The sequence below is a fragment of the Crocodylus siamensis genome, chromosome 1, assembly GCF_052110815.1.
Source record: "Crocodylus siamensis isolate JL-2025a chromosome 1, ASM5211081v1, whole genome shotgun sequence".
Lineage (NCBI taxonomy): Eukaryota > Metazoa > Chordata > Crocodylia > Crocodylidae > Crocodylus > Crocodylus siamensis.
Genome location: NC_143395.1, coordinates 308739394 through 308765804, shown reverse-complemented (window position 1 = coordinate 308765804; position 26411 = coordinate 308739394). Strand labels below are relative to the sequence as shown.

At 43.0% G+C, this 26411-nt stretch overlaps 1 protein-coding gene across 2 annotated transcripts; it reads right to left on the bottom strand.

Moving 5' to 3' along the window:
- IRS2 (insulin receptor substrate 2) lies at nt 1–23944 on the bottom strand. Of its 2 annotated transcripts, XR_016438518.1 has the most exons (4): nt 20170–23944; nt 13133–13221; nt 11919–11992; nt 1–2240 (listed from the first exon to the last, which is right to left on the bottom strand). XR_016438518.1 is itself a non-coding variant. In XM_090022335.1 (2 exons), exons 1-2 carry the CDS (start codon nt 23522–23524, stop codon nt 2236–2238), a joined length of 3360 nt encoding a protein of 1119 aa, XP_089878461.1. In that variant the 5' UTR covers nt 23525–23943; the 3' UTR covers nt 1–2235. The 2 variants fall into 2 exon arrangements, 1 of the variants encoding a protein (XP_089878461.1); XM_090022335.1 differs by lacking the exons at nt 11919–11992; nt 13133–13221 and having other exon boundaries at nt 20170–23943.
- Between the last annotated feature and the right edge of the window lie 2467 nt (nt 23945–26411).

The window sequence follows — 26411 nt, the reverse complement described above, 5'->3', positions numbered from 1 at the left end:
CTACTCTAGTTCCATTTATTCTCGTCTCCAGCAGCATCACATTTATCCTTATATACAGCGTGTACATTGGAAGACACAGCAAGATAAGTTAAGTCTCTTGTCATATCACAATAGCAGGAAATATATTTAACATCTTGATATCCAGAAACAATACGTACCCAAAAAGAAAACACTGCTTAATAACTGTTAAGATTATATAGCAAAAAATATTTTAAATTTAAGGTAAGTCAGGCAAAATGTACAAAGACCCAATATACATTGTGAAGTTTTAGCAAACATAACATTTATACATTTTGGTTCCATTCTGTAAACTAAATTAAGAATGTAAATATTGCATATGCCTTTTGTGAAATATACAGAATAGAGGAAAATTGAGTACATTATCAAGTTTCTTTGTTTTGAAGTTGCTATGTGACTATAAACCATTTTTATAGTGGCATGATTTACACTTGGTAAAGAGAGGGCTACTTCAAAATAGAAGTTAAAATATTGTATTCAGCAGGTACCATGTTCAGTGCTATAGTTAGGTGCGGGGTTCGGACAGGAAATGTCAACAACCACTTTGTTTTCGTACCAAAATTGAAACAGTCATATCTTAGAACATTTTACAGTTTGGAATTATTTTAAGGTGAGAAGTTAGACATTTAAATTGATTTTAGACTAAATATTGTGCAGTTTGTATACTGCTGTGTTGTGAGACCCCAGAAAATTATACAGAAAGGAAATGTTACAGGGTGTGGAAGGAATTTGTTTACATTCATCTTTGTCTTGTAATACAATCCTCTGTTTTAAGAGTTCAGCACGTAAGCAGGAAGACTTTGCATTGCCATTAGTTATAGTTGTAAGACATTGATTCTAGTCTTCCTCAAAAATACGTATATAATGCATTGTGTTTATAGTGATGTATAAATTCTCCATCTCACACAAAGAATTTTCATAAAATCTCACACAACTCAAATAACTTAGTATAATACTTACATGACTATCAGAGCAGGCACTGGGGAGGTACCTTTAAAATTTTATATAGTATTCAATAAATTCATCAAAGGAGCAACAAGGTGACATAACATTCTGCTAGTCTGGTGCAACAGTTGTATGTGATAGCTGTGACACTGTCACATCATCACTGGTATTTTCAGAATACTGAAAATGTAAAAATGGGTACTCTTGTAAAGAACTCTGGATAAATGACAAACTCTTTTTCCCTACAATGACACCTTCAGTTGCAATGCCACTTTTCAAGTCAAATATTAGGACTTCCCAACAGCATGATAATATGGTTTTTAAATTAACATTTCAATCTGCCCAATACCCATTATCATCCTTGCATTCCTAGCATGCCTATGTCAATTTTTGGTTATGAGAAATGCAGCTAAGAACAAGGTTAGCTGACAAACATGAGCTTATAAATAGGAGAAAAGGCTTTTGCAATTCAAAGTACCTACATAAACACCTACATAGAGAGGATTAAACAAGTGTGTTAAAGATAAAGAGAGATACCCCCAATACAGTTAGATGATTTTAACTTATGTTGCTTCAGTTACACATTTTATAACTATTCTGAATCCTTCAAAGTCCAATCCACAAAGTTTTCTCTCATTTTAGACTTTTCAGTGCCCACATAGAGCTTTGTCTGCTAAGTAAACACTGCAGCTAGTGATGAGAACCAACCAGCAGCTGTATACTTTAAAAGTTCAATAAGGCTGATGACTGTTCTTGAGAGATACTCAGCATAGAGATAAAGGAGGTCCTGGTGTACACCAACAATACAAATCCGGCTTTACTTTGAACTGAGGTAGTACTGCGGTAGGCTTGAAATTATGCCAGTAAATACCAGATTTTACTGTTTTAGCAGGTGTTACAGAATCCCCTAGCATGCTGAAGAATAAATACAGTTCGTCTTTGCAGAAAAAGGAAATGAAGGCATTGGCCATGAGTTAAACAGGCCGGCAGAAAAGTTCCGAATTTTAAAGAACATCTTCAATGTCTGTCAAAACAGCAGCACAATGTAGATGCCAATGACAAGAAATGTGAGGCAGGTTGCTTTCCCTTCCTTGCAGATTTGTTGTCCAGAATAGTCCATAGCAGTTTGAAAGTTAAGTAACCACCCGGACCAACAAAAAAAATAAAACAAAAGTAAACCTTAAGCAGCTTCATATTTTAGAAAACAGGCCGAGCAGCTTCTTTGAATGTTGTATTCTGATTTTTTTTTTTGAGGTGATAAAAGTAACTCCTTCACTCTGAAAAGAAAAAATAAAAGAAAGTCAATGAACATGGCCACCAAAAATCAAATTGCTGTTTTTAATAAAGAGATTAATTTCGCCTTCAGATCGAGCTTTAATGAAAACAAAGTATAATTATTTTATAAGTAATTATGTTAACGACAATCACACATTATTACATAAAGAAAGAGAAAACAAAAGGAGCATTTTCCAACCAAATACTATATTATTTTCATGCAGTTGTCCAACTACAGGTATTTAAACCATTAAGCAGGTGAATTAGAGCTGGTCAGAACATGAGGAAAGAAACAATGCAAATGCCTCCTAACTTTTCTGACAAAAATATTTAAGTTTTCTGATCCTCACCAGTTTATACTATTAGCAAGGTGTTAGTCCTTGAATGAAAAAAGTACAGACAACAGCTTCCAAATAAACTCAAGATCTCCAATGCAAGCTATTTCCAGCTATTACACAGCTAGAATTTCTAGTGACTATCTTGTACAAAGGATAAGTCTCAAAAGAAACAAATGCATAATGGATAACTATCTGACTTGTTTCAGTTGCTAAGAAATCTACCATTCCCAAGGCATAAAATTTGGGAGAGAAAGATGGCAAAAAAATACCATATTCCGTCGTTTCTCTTATGCAGAATGAATGCCTGTTTGAGGCAACAGCTGCCCAAAAAGACCGAGCCAATGTCTACCTTCAAATACAGGATTTTAGTATGAAGCGAGGCATCTTAAAGAACCCAGCTTACCTATCTGATGTTTTCTTCTCTATAAAGAATTAATGGCAGTTGTGTACCACTGACATAAAAGGACACAGTCATATTGATTAACTCACAACTTTGAGATGGTTTGTTATTGTGGTCATTAAAAACCACATTTAGTTGGCATGTTGCTTTTTATACAGATATTTTTCAGCTTTCAATAAATTAATTATCTAGTACTATAGTATACACAGTAATAATCAGAAATCTGAGACCTTTTAAGTTCTACTTTTCAAATAAAACAAGGTACATACGGGTAAAAAGGTAGAATGAGGGTAAAACTGTGGTCAAGTACCTCTATGCTACCTATTTAGTTTTTGGTTTTTCTTTTTGTTGCTGCAAATATGAATTAAAACTCATAGGAATCTGAAGTTTAAAATGAGACAATTTTTTTAAAAGGAAAAATAAAGTTACTTGTTACATTCCAGAAGAAACAAAGGATAAAGGACATGGGCAACAGTGTCCTTTTTTTTTTTTTTTTTTTTGGTAGCATTTTGCTTACAGTTGGGATGTAACATGAATTTAAAGTCTATATACAAAGAAGATAACCAACAAGTTATAAATCCTGCATAGCAAAAATGTGATCATGGCATTAATAACTGATTTTTAGTTAGTTATATAGATGCATAACGATCCAAACACAAACATTTTTTCCCTCAGAACTCTACAGAAAAATTTTTTTTTTAAAAAAATGGAAGGTGGACGTGGTTGCCTCTGCGTTATCAAATTCCTCTGAAAACATATCACTATTAACGTTTATCCAAGGAAAGTTTAAGCCAATGGGAGTTGCAAGGTGCCCTGGTACTTTTCAAAGTCAGCCTACTTATTTAGGTGCATAAATAAGGACTTAAGAGCTAGATCCAATCAAGGACTTAAGGTATGGGCATGTGAGCAAGTTACCATTAGGTAAGGTAGGGAGGGATCTTACGGTGTATCAGCTACTCTGTGCTAAGTGCCTGAAAGCACAATCTTTCTTCATAGTAAAAGCAAGGTAGCTCACCCCACTTTCACTGCAGATTAAGCTGTCACTATACCACAGGATCATAACATGCATACAGATGGTTACCATGAAACAGCTGATCCATTAAGTTTGTACCTTACCTTATGACAGCAGGTTCATGTGCCCATACCCTTAAGCATCTAAGTCCCCAGCATGAATTCGATGGTAAGTGCACAGGGAAAGTTAAGTACAACAAAACAGTATCTAAACCAGCCAGCACACCGAGTATGAAATAGCTCAAAGTCAATACACACAGGGTGGAAACTATGTACCAGCCAGGCAGGTACACGACTATGTACGTGCATACCTAGGCGTAAATGTCAAGGGGAAGCCTTACTAAAATATGGGGATGTGAAAGACCCAGAGAAGACCCTACACCTCATCCATGTTTGGACTTGCTTCTCTCCAACTTCCTGGCACAAGGCTCTAACCACCACGCAACGCATCAGGCATTATCCAGTTTCCTCTCCTGCACTATTTATCTATACGTGGATCAAATGAAACATCATGCTGAAAGTAAACTTAGAACCACATTCACATCAAAATACACTATCTGATGCAGGTTTTGGTGCTTTTGTTTAAAAAGTTTACTTCAAACAGTGATACGACTCATTATGAATGACCTCCTTAATTACAGATCACAATTTCTAAAACTACAAAAGGAAAAACTCTTCTAGTTTTACTACTGGGCCTCAGAGTGTACAAGGCAATAAATACTTCCAATACTGGGAATGTGCAACAGGATCACCCACTGGCTGGGAGCAGGGCTCTGGGGGTCCCAGGCAATGCTGAGCCACTAGCTTGGGGGTCTCTGCAGGCCAGGGTGCGGGTTTAAACCCCTCTCTAGTCACATTCAGCCTGCTGGGGCCTGGCCAGACCCCCCCTCAGTTCAGCTTCCCTCCAGCCTGAAGGGAAAGGAAGGCTTGCAGTAGCACACCCTGGCTTCTAACCTGAGGTACTGCAGGCATGTGCCTGCATTTCCAGAATCAAAAGTGAATGTCTATTCACTTGCAAATCAATTCAAGCTATGCAGGTTAGACTAAACTACAAAAGTTACAATCTAGATTTCTTTATTCTTTACCCCTGCTTCACCTGCTATAAAAACCTTTATCTAACAAAAATAATGCTACAAAAATTGGTCGGATGTCAAAACAGGAATTTTTAAACGCATCTTATTTTCATGATTCTCAAATGGTAGAGAAAATACTGGTTTAATGTAGATTTGAGGTTCACATGCGACTGTTAAAGGGAAAGGAGTTGAGGCATATTTTTTATATTAACAACATAAATATCCATCTGCATGTTATACCTGAAAAATAATTGATATTCAATTTGTAAACACAGGCAACAAGCTGGTGAGTAGTTTAGAAATGCAATATCAATCTTTGAAATCTCCTTCTTTATGAACACTTCGTAAAATTGGTGTTCAAATGCCATTTTTTAATCCAAAAAGTACTTACAAAAAAATAGACCTGTTTGTTACTTGCACATTTCACTTTCTCTCTCAGGCAAAGAACGTAAGTTGTACTGAATGACTCAAAATTACTCCAGCTCCACTGCATGCATCCTGAATTCTCTTATCAAATAGCTTCCTGGAGAGGCAAGGTGAAACAGCCTACTATATTCATTAGCTCTGCTAGATCACATAGATGCTAACCTTTCACAAAGGTAGTTAAGGAATGCAAATATAAACTGCCAAGCTACATACCTTAAGGAGCAATGACTATACCCAAGTCAACTGATGAATCAGTTTAGATCAGGGGTGTTCAATCCCTGGCCTACACAGCCATGTAATCCATTCTATGGGCCTTCCCCTGGTTCTGGAAATTTGGCAGTGGATGAGTGGTGGCTATTAACACTGGCAGCACTACACCGCTGCCAAATTTCTGAGCCCCATGTGGCTGGATCAGCCCCATGCAAAAGGCCTGTGCCCTGCAGAAACAGCCCAGCCATGCCACAGACCAGATCTGACCTGTGGATGGACCAAGCACGTCTCATCTGATCCTGAAAAGTTTGGTCACCAATGGTTTAGAGACAACAGCTCATTATCTACACTAGTTTTCAGCTGTGAGATGTACAGGTTAAAACCAGTGAAGTGCCTTGGAAGGAAAAAAAAAGCATGTTGTTTAAATACTACGTTACTGTGCTCTCAAGGTACAGTATACTCTCAAATTGATGCTCACAAACCTTCAAAGTGATTTAAAGAAAGGTGAAATTTATTTTACAAACTACAGAACCTAATATCATGTTCCACAATGCAAATCCCACATCATCATGCACTATTTAAATTATGGGACTGTCATTATGTGCTTATCTAAAGAATAACTAGGGATCTCCTCAAATTGCAATTTCACAAATTTTGCAGAAACCGCAAAAAACAGCAGTTTCCGTGAATTTGGGCAGAACCACTAGAAAAAGAAAAACCAAACTTAAGAAAAATAAAATGCTGGCTCCCTAGTGAGAGCCAGCGAACGTTGCAGTCCAGCCTCATAGCCCGTTGGCATACAGGGGAGCACTCCCTCTGCTGCCAATTGGCTGAGTACTGCTTTTCATGCAGCCCTGCCCCTCTCCACCAATCAGCCATGAGGGGCAGGGCTGCACAAAGGGTAGCCCTCTCAGCCAACCAGCAGTGAGGGGTGGGACCACCAGAGCCCATCAGCTAATCAGCAGCAGGGGGAAGCCAGCTGTGAAAAGACCACAAAAATGGTGGCCAGCATCATGATCAGTCCATAAAATCACCTATCTGCTGCCTCAATTTAGGTCGGATCTCAAGAATAACCACACACAGTATTTATGGGTCATGTACTGAACTCTCTCAGCAGTTCCTCTCTATAGCTAAGGGCCTTCTAGTGTTCCCTTCCCCTTGTTCTCACACAAAAATCTAGCTACTGTGATTTGCTGATGAGTGAAGTATTTTCAGAAGATAGCAAGGTTCAGCTCCTTTTAAAAGATGCACTGAAGTCTGACCCTACACTTTGACAAAATGCTCTATTTAACAAGTCTGCCTATAAGGTTACATTACTAGGACCTTCTTCCTCCAACATTATTTTGTTACTGGGAGAGTATCCATGAATGGACAAACAAAAATAATCTTTCTGGTTTAAGGCTTAGTCTCCAACCCCACAAGTGCTCAGCACACACCAAAATACTTCAAACCTCAGCATGAGATGAAGTATTGAGCACTTACAAGCAAGCACTCATTTTCTCCTCCTCATGACATCCCATCTAGTCAGAGCTTTTGGGTCATCACATTGTTCTTGGGATATCAAAACCAAGGAGTACAATAAATACTAAAGTAATAGATAGCAGATACAGTCTTATAAAAGACATGATACTGTTTAGTAAATCTTAGCAATAGTGTTAAACCACAAAAAAGGAGAATAAAAACCACAAAAATATATACCAGGAGACAGTGCAAAATACAAGTGTTTCTCAGAGGTACCCCTCTACCGTGCCAGGTGCCACAAGGCCCTTTCCAAGTTCTAAGAGCATGGCATCTTTGCATGCTTCATGTATTGTGACTGACCAGGAATGATATTGAAGAAGGTGCAGGCAACAGTGCAGGCAGCTGCACAACCAGAAAATACACAAATCCATTTTAATTTCACATTTGCTGAACAAGCACAATACCACATAAACTAACTAGGGGAAGTACAGTCCAGGATAGGCAGAAGTACTTTGTTATCTTCAGCTGATGCAAATATGCTACAAACCCATTTCAAGTCCTTTAGCTTAAAACAGGCAGTGTCAGCAACTAATCTTTATTATAAATGGTGTAACTGAGCAAAGTACATCATATTTACATGTAAACTGATTGTGTTCCCCAAAACCAAACAAAACCAAACCCATATGTATATATATTATTGGGAATATACTGGGTAAGGTGAACTAATGGATAGTAGTCACTTTTGCTACGAATTCACAGATCAGAACTCATTTAATGCCAAAAGAATTAATTGGCTTCATTCAATTTGGAAATGCACAACTGTTTCCCTGGAAGAAAGTCTATATTAGGCTTCCGTATGGTTTTAATGTTACAGTACTTGGTTATACAGAAATCTAGATCAGAAGGAAATTTGTGTCCATCAGCCACAAATGTGTGCACAACAGAAGACATAATAGGAAAAAAATGTGGCTAACTATCACACTGGTGATGGTCTCACCTTGTTTGTGGGTAATCTTACCCTTCCTCTTACTGCTTTTCATGACACTGAAATCTCAGCGGCCCAATCAACCCCTTAAGATGCCCATTCACAAAAAGAGGAACAAAATGAAACAGAGGGTGGTACAAAAATTATAAGTTCACCACTGAATGTCTCTGAATGACTTAACCAAACAAGTCAGCCATAAAAAAACCCAAAGCAAAACATCAGTTTAAACTGTTGGCAACAGACTACAGAAACACCTTCCAACATTAACTGAATACAACTGAATACAAACCTGAATGAATTCTCAAGCATGAAAAGCTTCTCCCTCCAGTTCATATGCAATATAAAACACATAAATTGGCTGAAATAACAGGCATTTCCTGTATCAAAATTCTGTCCACAGACCACTGAGAACATACTAAAAGCTAGTTGGTCACTCATATTATAAGCTTTCCTTATTTTCAGTTAATAAATGTAATTAAAGCACTTAGAAACAGTGTCAGGAAAGTAAGCGATTGCCAGACATCCTGGTTGTCTCCAATTCAAAAATTGTTTTGTTTTGTTTTTTTTAATTAGAAAAGTAACCCCAAATCCACATTTTTCTGCGATTAAAATGACACATCACTATATATTTTTTTTGGATTTTAAGATTCTATATATAAAAATAAGAGAGAATTTTGGGTTACTTTTTCAAATCCAAAAATTGGTTTGGTTTGGGTTTTTTTGCCATAGTTCCACAGGGATGTTATATGGTTAAAAACAGGACACGAAGTGGCCTTAATCTTCACGCATATAAGGAGAAATGGCCCAGATTCTATTAGCATATGGTCCATACTATGAGAAAAACAAAAAACAAAAAAACCTGAAAATCCTACCAGACCTCAATTAAAAGTATTTAAATTAAAGGACAAGGAAAGTAAGTATAGTAAGAAAGACCTCACAGTCCATATAGGGGACTTTCTTCCAATATTAGGGAAGAAAGGCTCTGTTGGCTGCTGTCTCCATTGTACCCAACCTAAGGAAGAAGCAGAATTCCAGAAGTATAAACCAGAAAACTGAAGAGCAAAGCCTAGTTATACTAAATTCCGACCTAATTTACATGCCACAATTACCAAATTCTATGGATTAAATAAGGAAAAAAATTGACCAAATATTTTGTTTTATTGAATTACCTGATCATTATTTAGCATAATTCAATACGGCCATTTTCTTCTTAACAAAAGAAAGTAATTGTTGTATTTTATTTCCCATTTCCAAATAAGAATTAATTTTGCTTGCACAGTGTGGATTCCTGTTCATTTTATTTTCTGAAACTACTATACATTTTAAATTAAAGAAGCAAAAAACCACAAAAAATAATCTAAACAGATAAACCTAAGAATGAGAATAACTTGGGAAAGGATATTAATAAAATAATAACTGGGGGTAGGTTTCACCATCACCACAGTACAGACAGCTCAGTTCCCCACCACTATGCATGTAGCACCTGATACAACACTATAAGTCATTACTAGGGATCCTGGCTTTCTCTGGCAAAAAAAAAAAAAAAGCCCCAATTTTCAAATTAAAAAAACAACAACCCCAAATCCACATTTTTCCATGGTTAAAATGAAATGCCACTATATTAAAATAAAAAGCTACTTTCACAGGCATTTAATTTGATATTAAAACAAAACAGTGAAATAACAAGTTTTGTTGTTACAAGCAAATACAAAGAAATACCATCCTAAAGCTCATCTGTGCGTCCTTGAAAAGCTATTTTAATGCTGTTTGTAAGAGTAACTACTCTAATAGTGACACAGTGGACACATCTACATGAGATGTTAAATGTGCAGTAGACTAACTCTACTGCGCGTTAGGGCGTCATGGCAAAAGCTATGCTATTGCACTAATGCACAGCAGAATTAGTCTACTGTGTGTTAGCGTAATTAAAAAGGTGTCCGTCGGCACTACTGCACAGTAGCACCAGTTTACTGTTCATTCAGTAAGTACCTGTTATTACAGGTACTGAACTTAATGTGCAATACCTATGGCTTATGTGCCCAGTAAATGTGCAAGTACATCCCTAAAGACCATATTTCCCTTGATGCAGTACACTTAAGGTTCGTTCCCTGTATTTTGTCATATTTCTCTAGACCATGTCATCTCACATACATACAGTTAAGCTATGTGTTTATAATACATGACTTCTGTGACAAAACCTGAAATCAGTAATGCTACCTTCAGTTTTTAAGCATCTCCTACATACCTTGCTGGAACAGACCTTTATATTTAATAGTAAAACAAAAACAAAACAAAACAAGCCACTAGCATCCAAAAACTTTAAAGCTTTTCCCTCCACTAAAACCTCATATCCTTTGTAAGTCTACCCTACTCACTGGAGGCACACTCCTTTCCAAGTTCTAAGAAGTCTGACTCAAGCTTCAAACATTATATTTAAATATTAAAAATTAATAGTTTAAAAATGTTTTAAAACAGCCCAAATGATTTCATCATAAAATTTTTTAAAAATTCTCACGTATAACTTTGTTATTAAGCAGATCATGATGAATTTTCTGTCAACTCAAATGACAAAGCCATGAGCTTACTTTCTCACCTTTTCAAATAGCCATTATCATTATAGTTAATATTTAATCTGTATATATCCATTATATAGCAATTTTAAATTTGATCAGAAACATTTGTGCAAGACTGAAACTTGACGTGAAAGGTGTGGGTCTCTCTCTTTAATAAAACAAGTTATTTTAAAACCTGTATATTGTAAAAATAGATAAGACACAAAACAACTACTTTTCTCAGGTATTACTATATCTGTTTGGGTTCTCTCTCCCCAGCAAGAAAGCCTCCCTCTGACATCAGAGAAAATGTTGTTTATATAAAGAAAACCAAGTTTGGATCCACAGTTTAAAGTAAAAAGAACAAAACCACTACTTTTCTTTCACTGATAAAATCTTGTCCAAGAACACCAACAAAAAAGCTCACCTATCTCTTTCTTACCTAACATAAGAGGTGTTCATCCATTTCAATTATCTACCCTGAAATGTGGGCCAGCAAAAGGTCCATCAGGCAGAGACCTATTTAAATTGACACTGAATATTGCAATCATGTGGGAAAGGGTCTCTCACTGGCAATTGTTTGGGGTTTTTTAGTTCTAAATCAGGAGATGAAAGGAAATGGACAGCAGTGCCCTACCTGTAAAATTACTTTGGTAAACAACACAAACCCCCATTAGTCTGAATTGTCAACATGTTGTTGAAAGTGTTAAGTGCAAAGAAATTATATAAAGTATTGTATGCTTCCATGAGACAATTTTACCCTTATTCCTTCTTGTTAAATACATATTAAAATACAAAGCTGTCAATCAACTATTTTATCAATATTTTCACTCATTTTGGACAATTAAACTAAGTCAGATTCATTCTTTATTTCTCATTATCGAGTAAAAGCACAGCAGTTTACACCTCTAACCTGAAGCAATTACTAAGTTTCACCTTCTTCCCAAAAGTATTTTATTGGATTTTTTAAAATTAATTACCATCAGGTTATAAAAACACCTCTTCCCAAATAAACATCCTATATTCTCACCCTACCTAGTTTGCCAATACCATTACGTAGCATGTTAATCTAGACAGACTGACTGCATTAGAGAATGTTTTTAAATAATGCACCACGTGGAATTTTCCTGCCATTACTTAATCAAAGAAGGAAACCTCAGACTATTTAGATTTTATTCTATCCCATTAAACAAATTTTCACAGACATGGTTTTGCAACCATTACCTGAATGTCTTAATGATCTGCCTGTAGATCCACTTTAGATTGTCAGTATCTTGACACAGATTAGGAAATTAACACTGCATGAAAACAGAACATGGTAAATTTCCTATTTTGTACTCATCACCATAGTACTTAATCAAGTAAATATTTGTACAGCACTACTTGAGAAAGTTGTTCAGAAGGGAAAGTTGGCTATTATGTACTACCATTTCTAAAAAAACTTCTGTGGTTTCTGGTATCAGTAAATTTGCTATTTTGGCATTACACTAAAACCCCTGTGCCTCCATTTCTGACCCCTTCAAACAAAAACAAGCTGCTCAACAATGTCTAATCCATGCGTCGTGTAATCCTGCTTAATACTCTCAAACTCTGGGTAATATTTGGGTAGTTTTTAAATTTAGCAAGAACATCCTGGCCTACATCAAAAGATGCCCCCTCCAGCTTTGGGAAGCTGAAATGTTCCCCCTAGGAATGTTTCTGACATGCAAACAAGACAAAACAACTCCTTCTATCACCCTTCCCCTCTCCACAAAAAAACCCCAAACCAAAGCAAAACAAACCAAAATATGCAAGAGAACGTAATAAAGGACTAATTAAAAAGCTGTCCCAAAACATGACTACAACAGGGGAGACTGTAGCTCAAAAGACTCAGAGTTTACAGTCACTGAATACAGCACCAATATATACTAAAAAAAACCCATTCTGACTTTTAAATGCACCTTTTGGACATGTGTAACTGAACCGTCATGGGTCATGCATAAACATTGTCAGGGCAAGGAAGCTGAAAGATGTGTCCAACAGCTGCTGAAGAATTCCACACAGAAAATCGCTTTCAATGGAAAAGAAACCCACTGCAGGTAACTGAAAAAAGACGTTGCTACTGCACATTTATGTATGTTATGTGAATGTTTTAATGACAACCACATAGCCATTTGATTCAGAGTGGTCTATCAATCTGTTGGCTAAACAGAAAATCCCTTTGCCTGTGACACAGTTCACTTTCTTCAGTTATAACTTATCTTATAGCTACTTGCTACAACATCCTCCAAACTAAGACTACATTACACTTCAAAACAATTCTTAGTCTACCATCTCAACTGTCCTTCCAGAGATCATTCAGCCCTTTTCTGAAGGACAAGTATGTTCCCTATTTTGTTTAGGCTGAGGCAGTCTCCAATCATTAGCCTATTGTCAACATTGATCCTGGGATAGATTACCAGTGTGTATTGCTTGTAATGGCAGGTGTATGGCCCTGGGGCTACCATCTGCCAGGAAGGAAGTGTTCTCCTCTAGGATGCTGAAGAGACTGAAAAACAAATGTAAACAAAATGCTGGCTTACTCTTAATGTAATAACTTGATTCCACAGTTTACTATTTTGCAAAATAGATATTATAATAGGGCTTTTTATTTGTTCAAACTCTTTCTGTGTATTGTTCATTGAGAAAAATACACATATAAACTATTTATACTGGAATTTAACCCAGACAAATAAGCCAAGTTTTTAAAAAAGTATCAATAGTTTTTTGAAAATTTGTATCAAATATATTTATTTGCATCTGGAAAACACCTCTCAATTGAAATTATAAGCTGCTTCCTTACAAGAATGGATGTTCTCATTTCTTTATGCAAACACTGCAGATTTTGTTCATAGTGCAGGGCTCATTCTATTGTGTTAGAAAAATTTTTAAAACTACTTTTGGACTTAACACACGATATAAGTATGGGGAAAAAACAAAAACAGGATCAGGATTAGTACTGCACCGTTTATCCTTGGTTGTATTTCTTTAACAAACAACAGTCTGACTGGAAATTTTTTTATTTTAAACTTCAGCAGTTTAATTTTAGCAGCAGATTTTTATCTATAGTAGTAACAGGAAATACATTTGAATGCAACATAAATAAATATGTAATTTAACAAGTTAGCCTCAATATATTAAGTTTGATCATAAACGTTGACTGGGAAATATCCATTAATATACTATGCATCAGTACACAGTGTGTGATGTCCTGCTGTTATGTTTCAGCAAAACCTAAAATATATCATAAAAATGGATATATTTTCTACAGGCTATCAGCTAAGTAATCAATGAACTACATCTATATTTTTACGTAGAATCCATCAGCAAGTGCAGTCAATTCTACAGCTTTCAAAGAAATCTGAATCAGGCCCCGTAGAGCCTAATCCTGCAAATTTTGCCTATAAAATAAATATCACTTAAATCAAGAGAAATTTTGCCTTAAAGCAAGAAACTAAGAAATTCTGCCTCAAGGGTCAAACCATCTCTGTAAGACTTGTCATAGCAAGACTACTACACAAACAAATTCTGCTTTACATAGGTGTATTCTGCCATTATTGACTCACAAACATACCACTGACAAGAAAATAGCAACAATAAATCCTATATTGACTAAGGAAGTGATCACTATGTGAAGTATGTGAAACTTGATCAAGGGAGGAGCAGTTTCAGAACCTCACATTTGACCAATATACAACTTAGTGAAGCTAGTAGTAGGTGGCACTGACTTCAGTGGGTATGTAATCAAATCCAGAAAGTGTTCAAGCAACTGTGATAAATTAAAGAATTACAGGGAAACATCTAACCATTCATAATTAAAATCAATTTATATAGAGATCATACCAAATACACCATTCTATAGTTGTTTTAGATAGCTTATTTTGTTCACCTTATACATTTATTATTTTAGACATACACACTTCAAGACCAAGTTTTAAAAAATACGCAAATTTCCAAACACAAAATAGATATTGTCAGGGACACAAATAAGGTACCTGTATGAAGGATGTGGGCATAACTATGCATTACACTACGTGAAATTAAGAAATAAATATCTAGATAGATAGATAGGAATTGTTTACCAGATAGTAACAACATTTTAAATGATGTTCCCACTTCTGAGAAGATTCAGTTTAAACTGAAATACCTATATTGTATATACAGTATCTTAACTGCCTAATGGGGGGAAAGATCCAGTATTTAAACTGACTACAGTGTAATTTTTCTGTGCATCTATGCCACATTTTAACCTAAACCACTTCAGCAACCTCAACCACTTCAAGGTAATTAGTGCTATTAAAAAATAATAGTAAATTGAGTCCAAAGTAACTCACATTCTTTGCTCCTTATTAGAAAAAGCCCACAAAACATGCCCTAATGCTCTTCCTGTTCAAACATTCTTTTATGCAGTTTACTTGCAACACAAGTAAAGGTTAAGCTCAGTAGGTATCTTGAAAGAAATCAAGTAATCAGAAGCAATCATCAACATAAGAATTTCCTCTGCCTTGAGCAATGACTGTACTGGTTCACTTTAGAACAAACCAACCATTCAGCTTACTCCATAACAATTTATCTTAAATGATTCAAAGTAACCATGACAATCTTTAAATGAATACTGCAGTTAAACATATTTTAAACTGTAAAGAGAAATACATATCCAATACATGTTACAGAGTTTTGGTATTTAATCTGCTTTTAAAATTCTGACATTCATATAATCAAAATAATTTGAAATGAAATGTTGAAAGTGGAAAAGGTTTCATTTAATGCTGCACACAGTTTTAGACTGCAGTTTGGGCTTGGTGGGTTATATTGCCAGATTTCATACTCAACCATTTTGTTTTGACCTCCACCAGAATGCAGTCTAAGAGAAAAGAAGTGCATTTTCATAAAGTTCCTTCGGGGCATCTGAGATTTTTTAAGTGAAGAGATTTATTATCCTAGCCATATCAGATATAAAAGGTTAACCAGTTTTTTAGTCTATTAACTGAAGCATTCATTCTACCCTACAAAACTAGGTCAGTAAGAGGAAAATCCTACATTTAGTACTACATTAGTGTAAAAAACAGGCTTTTCCCTAAGCTTTAAAGCCATATGTGTTTGTAAAATTATATTAAAATATTTCAATTAAAATGCATTTTTTGAAATACACAATTAAATATTCCGTAAGTTTGTAACCAAAATGCCATGGCAATCTGCATATCAGAAGCAAAAAGTGAGAGAAAACAAGGGTAGTTTACCATTCAAACTGAACAAAAGCAGGGAGAAAAAAAATAGAGTTTCAGTTTTCACAATCTAAGATATGTTACAGCAGCACAGGGAATTTTTTCCCCTAAGATAAGATCTTTGTACTGCTTATGTATAAATCACAAATCCTTACAAATATTATGAGCTAAATCACCACGATTTTTACCTACCAAAGACCACCACCTAATTGCCTTCAAAGAGAGAGGCATCATCTTGGAAGACTTTTTAAAAATAAATCAAGACAAGAGAAAAGTAAGAGAGGGAAAAATAAAAAACAGTTTTATGTAGCTGTTGTTTAGTTACACATGAAAAACAAAAAAGCCAAAAGATAAGGAGTCTAATGCTAACATCTTTAATCAAGAAAAATTTCCAAGTCAAAATACAAGTAAATCTACCATTGAACTTAAAGAAAAATTTGAGTAATGAGTGAAAGATTAAAAAAAAAAAAAAAAAAAAACCAAGAAGAAATTCTGATCCCACTAAAATCATTGGAGAACCAAAATCATCACCCAAAAGGTTATCACCCAGAGCTGGTATAATTCATCATTAAGTCTATTACAATAAATAGCTTGCACCAAAAAAGTAAATGGACTGTCTACATAGATGGGGGGGGGAGGGGTAAACTGAAGTATGTAAGAACACACACTTTCGTTCATACAAAAAGTAGACAACAGAGGTGCTATTTCATAGTTTGAGAACTGAACGTTAAACTAATTATCAGCATGCAACAAAAGAAATTCCAACTGGCTAATAAAGGCATTACTTTATTTACATTTCAGAAGGCAGCAACTACTTAGATTTTCAAATGCTCACACATTTCCAGAGCATAGACCTAAATAAAGTGATAGATTTTGAATGGCCTTATTTTTCTGTTTTGACAACTCTTTTGGTTCTTCTAACTTGCTCCTGTCATAACAGGATTTATAGGGATAGAGAATTCCAAAAGTACCCAGTTCCCCAAAACTAAAAAATACTGATGAAAGTCAATGTACCTTAAAAAAAATTAAAGTCAGGTGATTATTTCCCTTTGTTAAAACAAAACTACTTGGACAATAGTTACCTGCATGATGGCATTTAGACCTAAAGATAGAAACATGGGAAGTATTTGAATTAATTCTGGTTTACATTAATTTTACATAAACTAAAACATGAGTTACCTGATAAATCAAGTAGAATCAACATACTTCTCTACAACATACCTATTAAAAAGAGATCTTTAGATCAATTCTTAATAAAAATGTATACATTCCACTATTTTAAAATAGCTACAAGCTTCTCCTTGGCTTTGAAAAAGACAAGGCTAGTTTCCCTCATAATGGCTTTAGCAATCCAATAGTACAAACAGCAAAGTAAACAGTACTGATTACATCAGATACATGTTACGTCATGGGCAAACCCATACATAGTAACACCAACTGATTTTATTAAACATTTTGTCCCAGATCAAACTGAACTACCACTTTACTAAAACAGCAAACAAATAAAAATAGTTCCTGGTACGTCCAGAAATGTATATTTTCCCTCTATTGTGTACATGTGTTGCATCATAAAAATGTCAAAGTCCTGTACGGCAGACTAGGCTCTTTGGGTAAATCTGAGGTCTCTTATTAGGCCAACTCAAATAGTCGGAAAAAATTCTTCTTTGCAAGATTTCGGGCACAAATACTGGTGTAAAGAAGAATTTCTTCCAACTATTGAGCTGGCCTAGTAAAAGACATCAGATTTACCCAAAGAACCTGATCTGCCTATGTCCTTAGACCAACACAGCTACAACCTATACCCATGAAAGTCCTGTAACAAACTTTACATTTCTTCAAGCCCTGTATATACTGCAACTAGTGATCATGAAAAAGCAGCAATAGCAGTAGCAGTATCAGTAGCAACAGCAGCTCTGTAAACAACCCTTTGTGTGGATATGTAATCAAAACTAAAATAGAAGCTCAGGAGTTGTAACTGCTAATGGCTTGGCTCAACAGCATACTACTTATGCCTTACACTGATAATATATTCACACTTTCTTAATCTTCTAGTTATAGTTCAAGACAGATGTGTATTGCATAAAGCCTTCTCCTCCAGCTATGACCAAGAATACTTCTGACAGTTGGCTGGGCAACCTGTTTCCTACCTATACACTCTGAAATTGGGGATAGTACTTCCTGAGCGGGTTCAGTGCAACTATATGCAACAGATCCAAGCATTCCTCAGGGGAACACAGTGATCAGCCTTGCCTCCTACACGCAGCTCAACTTGCAAGGGATTTACACAGAACATTTATGATTCTGGTTTTCACTGCGCATTCAAAACCTTATCGGGGCACAGGGAAAGGAAACCTATACACAGAAGGAAATATTAACATTAGCAAGTATCTTTCTTCACACATTCTATTAACTACCAGAATTCAACTCTTCCAAGCACACACTGGCAATTCATGTTGCTATATTTAATCCCATTATCTTTTTCTTAACTTTATTACAGGGTCAATGTAATGAGTACCTCCTGCTTATCTGATTGAAAGACTAGTTTATTTCTACTCTAGCCTAGGTGGCAGAAGTACTTTACTCCAGTCCAGGTTTTTCCTGTTACTGGACTTCCTCCCCCTTCTCCCTCCTTCTTCTCCCCACCCTTAGCCTCAGGGTCAGCAGTTTGGAGGATATTGTGGAAGTGCTTCTTTCCCAACATGGGTTTGTTTTGCAGTTGGGACTGAAGATGGTTCAAGCAAAATTCAATTATTGTGAAACTCGATTTATAACAAATGCAGAGGACAGGAGAGCTCAATTTTAGTGGAACATAATTCCAGTGTTTCACTATGGTCTGTATATGCCAAAGTTTACATAACAACATAAGGCAATGTAACCAAAAATTGTCGTTAGTCACATTCATTTAGGCCAAACCAAGCAAATCAAGAAACCTACTTCAGCAAAACTACAACCAACCAACAACTCATGATCTCTCCGTAACTCTCCAATCAGACTCAGTGTTCATTTCTGTTTGACCTTTCAGTCATCTATCCATCCGAGCTTAACTTCAAATTTCTCTCTGCAAAGGGTAGATTCTCTCAATGCCTCTTACTTCCTGTATTTCTTTTCTTCCAAATCAACTAGCTAGTAGTAAACAAAAGAAAAAGAAGTCTGCAAGTGGCTCTTAGACATGGCCCTTTTTGCTCAGAACTGATGGCCTCTATCAGACATATATACAAAAACAAAACCTAGATGCAATTTAGCTGTACTTCTAAGTCACACACCAAGTCTGTTTGTTAAATGCATCACCACAGATGACATCCATACATATGAATAGGTCAAAATGCCCTAGCTATAGAATGGCAAGAATGAGGAGGGTTCAAATAATGCTTTTAATCCTGGGCTGACCGTCTGTTCTCTGCCCTCCTCAAGTGTACTATACAATTTCCCACTTGTGCTTAAAAAAAACCAAGAGGTTTACTGAAAAACTAGCACCTCAACAAAGAACAGCTACAAGGGAAATTTCCTCTCAAATTAAACTTGAGGTTATCTGGGCTGGTTTTCACCTGCAAACTTTGGGCATCTCTGCAGCCCACTTGAAGAGCAAGCCAACCAACCGTTCACTGCTACTGCCACTGAACTGCAAGCTGGGATGCAGTTACTTGCCACTTTAGGTCAGGCCTTTAAAACAAATGTACCAAACTACGGGCAACAGGGATGCATAGAGTGCCCACCAAGTGACTCCGCCTGTATGTTTGGCCAAGACTGATTCCAGGACTTTGGCAGCGGGTAAAATATTTCAGAATCAAAGCCGTTATAGGAACCCTTTCTAGGGGGGTGATGGCAAAACACAGCATAGGTAACTGAAGAGCAGGGAGTCAGCTCTCAGTTCACTCTCCTTCAGGTTGGAAACCTTCAGAAGGAAACTGCACCGCTGTGGTTTACTTTCAGTGGGTGTTAACAGCAGATCATTTGGGGAAAAGAACATGAAGCCAGTCCCGCAGCAGGATGGGGACAGCAATATTAGTTCCTGCTGCTGTACCAAGAGACTCAATACCTTAATGCAACAGGATGTCAAATTAGCCAGGAGGAAATACTCAAGCTTTATGTGAGGAAACAGCTTAAAAATAAAAGCGGGGATATCTAGGGGAGGGGGAAAGTTGATAGCTGTGTCTTTATTTGAGGAAGTTCAGGAGGGGCGGGGACAAGCAGCTATGAGGAAGGAGGAGAGGGAGAAAGGGGCAGGGACTCACCTTTCACAGCACTGGCTCCTTTGAGGTTGTGCGAGAGGAAGTCAATGCTGGCGTAGGTGCTGGGCTCCCCGCCCCCCAAGCCAGCGCTCAGGGCAAGGCAGGCCCGGGGCCGGCTCTGGTCACAGGCAGCCAGCAGAGGCCCATCCAGCACATCGATGGCAATATAGTTGAGGCCGTTCTGGAAGCCTGCGGAGGTCTGGCGGCACATAGGGCTTGTGCCCTGCTCCTCCTGCAGCCCCTCGCTTTTCCTGAGCGACACATTCTCCACTGATGCCGAGTTGTGCCTCTTGGGGGTGTGCGCAAAGGAGGGGGACACAGGGGTCACAGTGGTGGTGGACGAGAAGGTCTCAGAGCTGTGGCGCCGCCGGCCTTGAGGGTCAGCACGGATGACTTTGGCACCACGGTCAGGGTCCGGGGGTGGGCTGGCCAGAAGGAAAGCCTCCACCCCAGCCAGCGTGAGGCGCTTTACACCTGCTGTTGGGCTGGCAACTGTCCGGGCGCTCTCAGGCTTGTGCGCTATGGGCTGTGGTGGTGTGGTGGCTGTGCCAAAAGCCATCTCTGTGTAGTCTGCACCATCCGACGGGCTGCACAGGCATGAGACCCCCACGGCTGCTGGCAGGTAGCGCCCACCTGGCTGGCTGCTGCTGCTGCTGCTCCCCGAGCCTGGAGACAGTGCCTCATCAGGTGATGCAGCACCCGAGCGCCCTGAATCCAAGTTCATATAGTCAGAGAGAGGTGAGCGCTGCCGGCCAGGCCCCGAGCCCAGTGAGGAAGCGGGGCTGTCAGCAGGTAGAGAGCAGCCACCAAAGTCTATGTTGATATACTCGCCAGGGCTTTTGGGCTCAGGCGGCAGCGGCGGTCGCTCCTGGATGTTGGGTGGCAGCAGCGCCCGCACTGGTTCCAGTGACAGGCGGCTGGGCCGGGCCACTCGCGGGCCTCGCAAGCTCTCGGGCCGGCTGTGGTGCAGGCCTGACGGCGTGGCGGGGCCCACTGGGGCACCTCCTCCCGTCACTGCTGCCTCCAGTCGCCCTGGGGAGCTCATCAGCACATACTGATCATTGTCCTGCACTCCCCCACAAGAGCTGCATGAGTAGCCTGGCTTGGCCAGAGGTTCGCTTGCCCCTGGGGAAAAGAAGAGGTCAGGCAGGGTGAGAGCTGGGGTGGTGGGCCCTGATGGCAGCGGTGGTGGCTCACGGGGGGACATGTTGATGTAGTCGCCTGTACCCAGCTGCCCATCAGCACTCTCCACTGACAGCTTGGAGCCACACCACATGCGCATGTACCCACTATCGTCTGGGGAGCTCTCTCCCGGGGAGCTGGTCTTGTAAGAGGAAGAGGAGCCACCACCACCCCCTAGCCCAGTCCGGGGCTGCAAGATCTGCTTGGGAGCAGACACACTAGTGGGGCTCATGGGCATGTAGTCATGGCTGCCCCGTGCCAAGGCAGCCGCCACCCCAGGGGTCATGGGCATATAGCCATCGTCGCCTCCTCTCCCAGCTGCTGGCCCCACATGGGTGCCACCACCAGAGCCAATCTCGATGTCCCCATAATCTTCAGGGTAAGGGGTGTAGGTCACTTTGGGTGACACCCCTGCTGGACCAGAAGGGAAGAGGCGGCTGGCGCTACCAGCAAAGGCAGCCCGCATGAGGGTGTACTCGTCCAGGGAGGCAGAGGAGACATGAGGTGGGGCAGCCCGCTGACGACATGGCGTGGTCAGCGAGTAGGTCCGTTTGCGATGGGCCTTGTCAGCGCTGAGCTCTGGGCAGGGCCGGCAGCCAAGCCGGCCAGGCTGTGGCCGCTCCATGGCCATGTAGCCATAGAGCTCTACAGTGCCACTGGCTTCACGTACTGGGGGGGTCTCAGCAATGGACTCAGGCGTGTTGCTACAGTTGCTGGCGGTGGAAGAGGAGGAAAAAGGCCGCATATCACCGCCAGGGCTGGAGCCATACTCATCAAAGGACATGAAGCCCGGGTCACTGGGGGAGCCTGCCACAGAGGTGCTGCCGCTGGATGGGCGCAGCGGATGGGGTGGCTCTGAGCCCAGCCCACTGCTGGACGACAGGCTGACAGGGCTAGCGGCAGAGGGTGGCGAATGAGACACAGGCATGGACATGGACCGGCTGCTTGGCACTGGCACCAGCCTAGCCGCCTGCCTGCCGCTGCCACAGTTGCCACCCCCCGCCCCCAGCGTATGCGACCGGCTCAGGGGTGTCCGCACCGGCCCAGGGCTCATGGGGCTGCCAGCCAGTGAGCCTAGGCGGCAGCCGTCTCCCTCACTGGCTGTACGCACCCGGCACGGCATGGCCTTGGCGCTGCCAGCTGCCAGGCTGTCAGTGCGGGAGCGACGCAGGAGACCAGTCTGACTGGGTGGCAGGTTGACCAGGTGGTGGTGGTGGTGGCGGCGGCCACCAGGCACGGTGATGGGGTGAGTAGCCGAGGCACCACCGCCGCCACCCGATGATGAGGATGAGGATGACGACTGGCTCTTGCTGCGGGGCCGGAACTCAGACAGCTCCTTGAGTGCTTTCATGGCCTCCAGGATGGTCTCGTGGATGTTCTGTGCCACCACCGAGTCGTCCGCCTGCATCCACAGCTCGCCTGGCCCCGTGGCAGCTGAGCGGCCTACTTCCATGAAGAAGAAGCTGTCGGAGTGGCCGCAGCGGCGGATGTTCATCAGCTGCAGCGTGACGGCTGGCAGCTCACAGTTGAGGCGCACAAAGCCGATGGTGCGGGCAGACAGGCAGAGCCGGTGCACGCCCGTCAGGTTCTTGCTCTGCCCCAAACCCTTAGGTTTCAGCGTCACCTGCCAGACCTCCCGATAGGCAGCAGTGGCTGGCATCACCAGCCCGTAGTTGAGATCCTCGGCGGCGGGCGCGAAGGGTGAGGGGAGGCGGTGGTGTGGGGAGCTCTGGCAGGCAGCTTTGCCCTCACTCAGGAGGTCAGTCAGCGCCCGGTACCAGCCCTCCTGCTCCTGCTCGTTCTCGGCAGCCACTGCGAAGTACTCGTCCTTGGTGTAGAGGGCGATGAGGTACTTGTGCTTGGCATCCGCCCGCTTGTTGATGTTGAGGCAGGAGTCCAGCGCGATGACCCGCTTGGGCGCCGCCGACTTGCTCTTCCACTTCTTCTCGCTCTCGTAGTACTCGAGGCGGGCACCCGCCGCCTCGTCCCCGCCGCCGCCGCCGCCCGCGCGCAGCACGAAGAAGCGCTTGTGGCCGTGCTTCTGCTTGCGCAGGTAGCCGCATTTCCGCACGCCCTGCTGGTGGTTGTTGTTGTTGTTGTGGTTGTGGTTGTGGCCAGCGCCCGGCGGGGAGCAGCCGGCGGGCGGCAGCAGCCCCGGCCCCGCGGGGCTCGCCATCCCCAGCCCCGCCACAACCTGCCGCTGCCGCTGCTCCAGGCTCCTCCGGCTGCTGGGAGAGCCGTGCGGCGCCTGCCCTCAGCTCCGCTCCGCGCCGGGTACCGGTGCTGCTGCTGCCCGCGGTCCTGCCGCCTGGCTCTGCTTCTGCTGTTGCTGCCGCCTGCCTCGGTCCCCGTCCCCCAGTAAGTAACACATCGCGCGGCGAGTGCCTGAACTAAAGAGCAAAACAACACGTGACCCCGCAGGATCGCCCAGGAGCCGCACGCACCGGCACAGGGCCGAAGGCGGGGGGGCAAGGCCGCCCCTGTTGCCAGCGCCGCTCGGCATTGGTCCCCGCGCCGGTAGACGGGCGGCGCCGAGCGCCAATTGCCCACTGGGGCGGGCCCCGCGCGCCGGGCCAACCGAGCTGCTATTGGGCCAGGGCCGCCTCCCTCCCGCCCCGGGGCACCCTCCCCCGCCCCGCCCCGCGGGGTCTTTTCCCGCCTACGCCTTCTCTCCACGCACGCTGGAAATTGTACGGGCCCTGGTCCCCCGCCCCCCGCTCTGCACGCACACACACACGTGTACACAGCTCTGCGCGGCCGCACACACGCACACACACAGACTCACGCACAGCTCTGCGCTCCCACATACAGCTTTGCACACTCTCCCGGGGAAGAAGGAGCCCACGCGCGATGGCGGAGCCGTGGGGCACCACAGCCGCCGGGGGCAGCCCCCCCCTCCCCCGGCCTGCGGGCATCCGTGCGCCTCTGCTGGAGGGGGAGGGGGCCGCGGGGCAAAGCTGAAAGCGGCTTAAGTGGGTCCTTTATTCCGGCTCCGTTCGCGGAGGTCGTCTCCACGCAATTAAAGATCGCGGGTGTTGATGCCGACGTGCTCGAGAGCTCCCCGCGTGCGTTTACTAACGCCAATACCTCGCCCTGGCTGGGGAGCTGGGGCTGGCCCCAGACAGCCCCTAGTGCGTAACCTTGACCGTGAGGCGGGCTGCAACCCTCCACTCCCGCGTCTGACACGCAAGGGCCGGGTTTCCCCTCGTTAGCAACCAGGATTGCGCCCCCCTCCCCCCCCAAGAAAAGCACAGTGCGCAGCGGGTCTGAGCGCGGGACAAAGACGCGGGGCGGCAGAGATCGCCCCTCTCTGCGCAGCCATCTGGTGTGCCTCCCCGCTGGGGGACAGCCAGAGCAGCGCGCGCACACTACCCCGGGCAAGCCCCGGTGGTTCCGGCCGCTTCCCGCGGCCACAAAGTGAGTGACCTGCCTGGTGCTCCGCTGCCCCCCCGGGCACAAGAGCTTCCGTCTGCTTGGCAGATCCCCCACCCCACGCGCGTGTGTCACCGCGCCACCGGCCCCCTCGCAGCCTGCCTGATCCCTCTGCTCGCGCCCACCCGGCCGCCCACGCCTGCCTCTGCTGCCTGCGCACCCCCGCGCCGCAGCTTGTCGCACACACGCAATAATACCCTGATATATAGATTCACGTCCACACACACACGCGTGCCGGAGCTGCCCAAGCCTCAGCCCACTCCCACCCCGCAGACCCCCTCACAGCATCCGGGGAGGAGGAAGCTCAGTCCGCTGGGGGGGGGGGTGAGCCCATGAAATTAAAAAGTCTGCTGCGTGGATTATTATTATTTTTTAATCCTCATAAATGGCATCTCGAGTTATGAATGGCAGCTGGAGTAGCGGCGGACACGATTGTGCAGCCCTTCGGCTCGCCGCCTCTCCTCTCCTCAGGCGGGTTGTTCCCAGTTCTCCGCCTCGCATCATTTCTTGCTCCCTAGGGAGGGAGACAAAAAAAAAAGAGAGAGCCCAGACTTTGTGCGCCCCCCTCCCGCTTCCCTGCCCCCTTTGCTCGCCCTCCTCCCGGCCCCTGCACTGAGGGAGCCGTGGGTGCTGCAGTTTCTCATTAATCAGGGGCTTGGCCCCCACACTCGTGCGGAGAGGAAACGCCACCTAGAGAGCGATGAGGGGGAGGGGCTCCTCGTGCGTAATTAAATTAATTAATTTCCCTCAGTGTTTTTGCGCGAGGTGTGAATAAAGGGCAGCGCTCGTGTTTCCTTTAGAAACAAACGCGCCCGCGCTGGGGGACTGAGGCGTGTCGACGCAATTCAGTAATGAGGGGCGAGGGGCCCTCCCAGCCCCCTACCGCCAGGGTCACTCTCCACAACTGTGCTGCGGCGGGGTTTGCTGCGCAGCCTCCTTGCCTGGTGACGAAGGTGCGCACGCGATTCCCTTGTTGTTTTCCTCTCTTTTCTGTTCCCCTCCTCCCCCCCAACCCCTGCAAACACTTCGTCCCCAGTCGTTTGCCCCTCTCCAAGAAGTCGATGTTTCCCTGTTGTTCTTTTTTTCCTCCCTGCATGCGCAGATGGGCTCCCAGCCCGAGCCCCGCTTTGGTAAAGCCCCTGCTCGGTAAACAGCTTTCAATGAAAGGAGGTCCCAGCTTGTTTACTAGGAATTAGTCATCTCTGGCTGGGCTTGAAACGCACAGAGCAAACAACTGCCTCCGGGATCAATGTGCCCCTTGGTTTGCCTCAAAAACTGGTCGGGGGGGTTTACCATCGTTTGCTACTAGTAAGCGAGTGAAGAGGAAGGGGCAGAGCTGGTCCAGACAAGGGTGGCAGGGGGGACAGTCCTATCTCCACTGTGTGGTGGGAAGTCTGGGACCAAACAAGCTAGAGGGGAGGCTATGGGTGAAGGAAATCCTCTCTTTCTGATGCTGCAGCATCCAGCTGCAGAGAGGGGAAGTACTGAGTGTGTGTGTGGAAGTGGGGGGTGAAGGAAAAAGGCTGTTTTTAATCACAGCCCCAGCTCCCTCCCCACAACTTGCAGGCTCTTGTAGATGCCTGGGAGGAGGAAGGGGGCTGGGTTGGGTTAGGGGGAGTCACACAAACATA

What these genes read in the sequence shown, in the direction of transcription:
- IRS2 (XM_090022335.1), bottom strand. Translation starts at nt 23,524, where the DNA reads ATGGCGAGCCCCGCGGGGCCGGGGCTGCTGCCGCCCGCCGGCTGCTCC.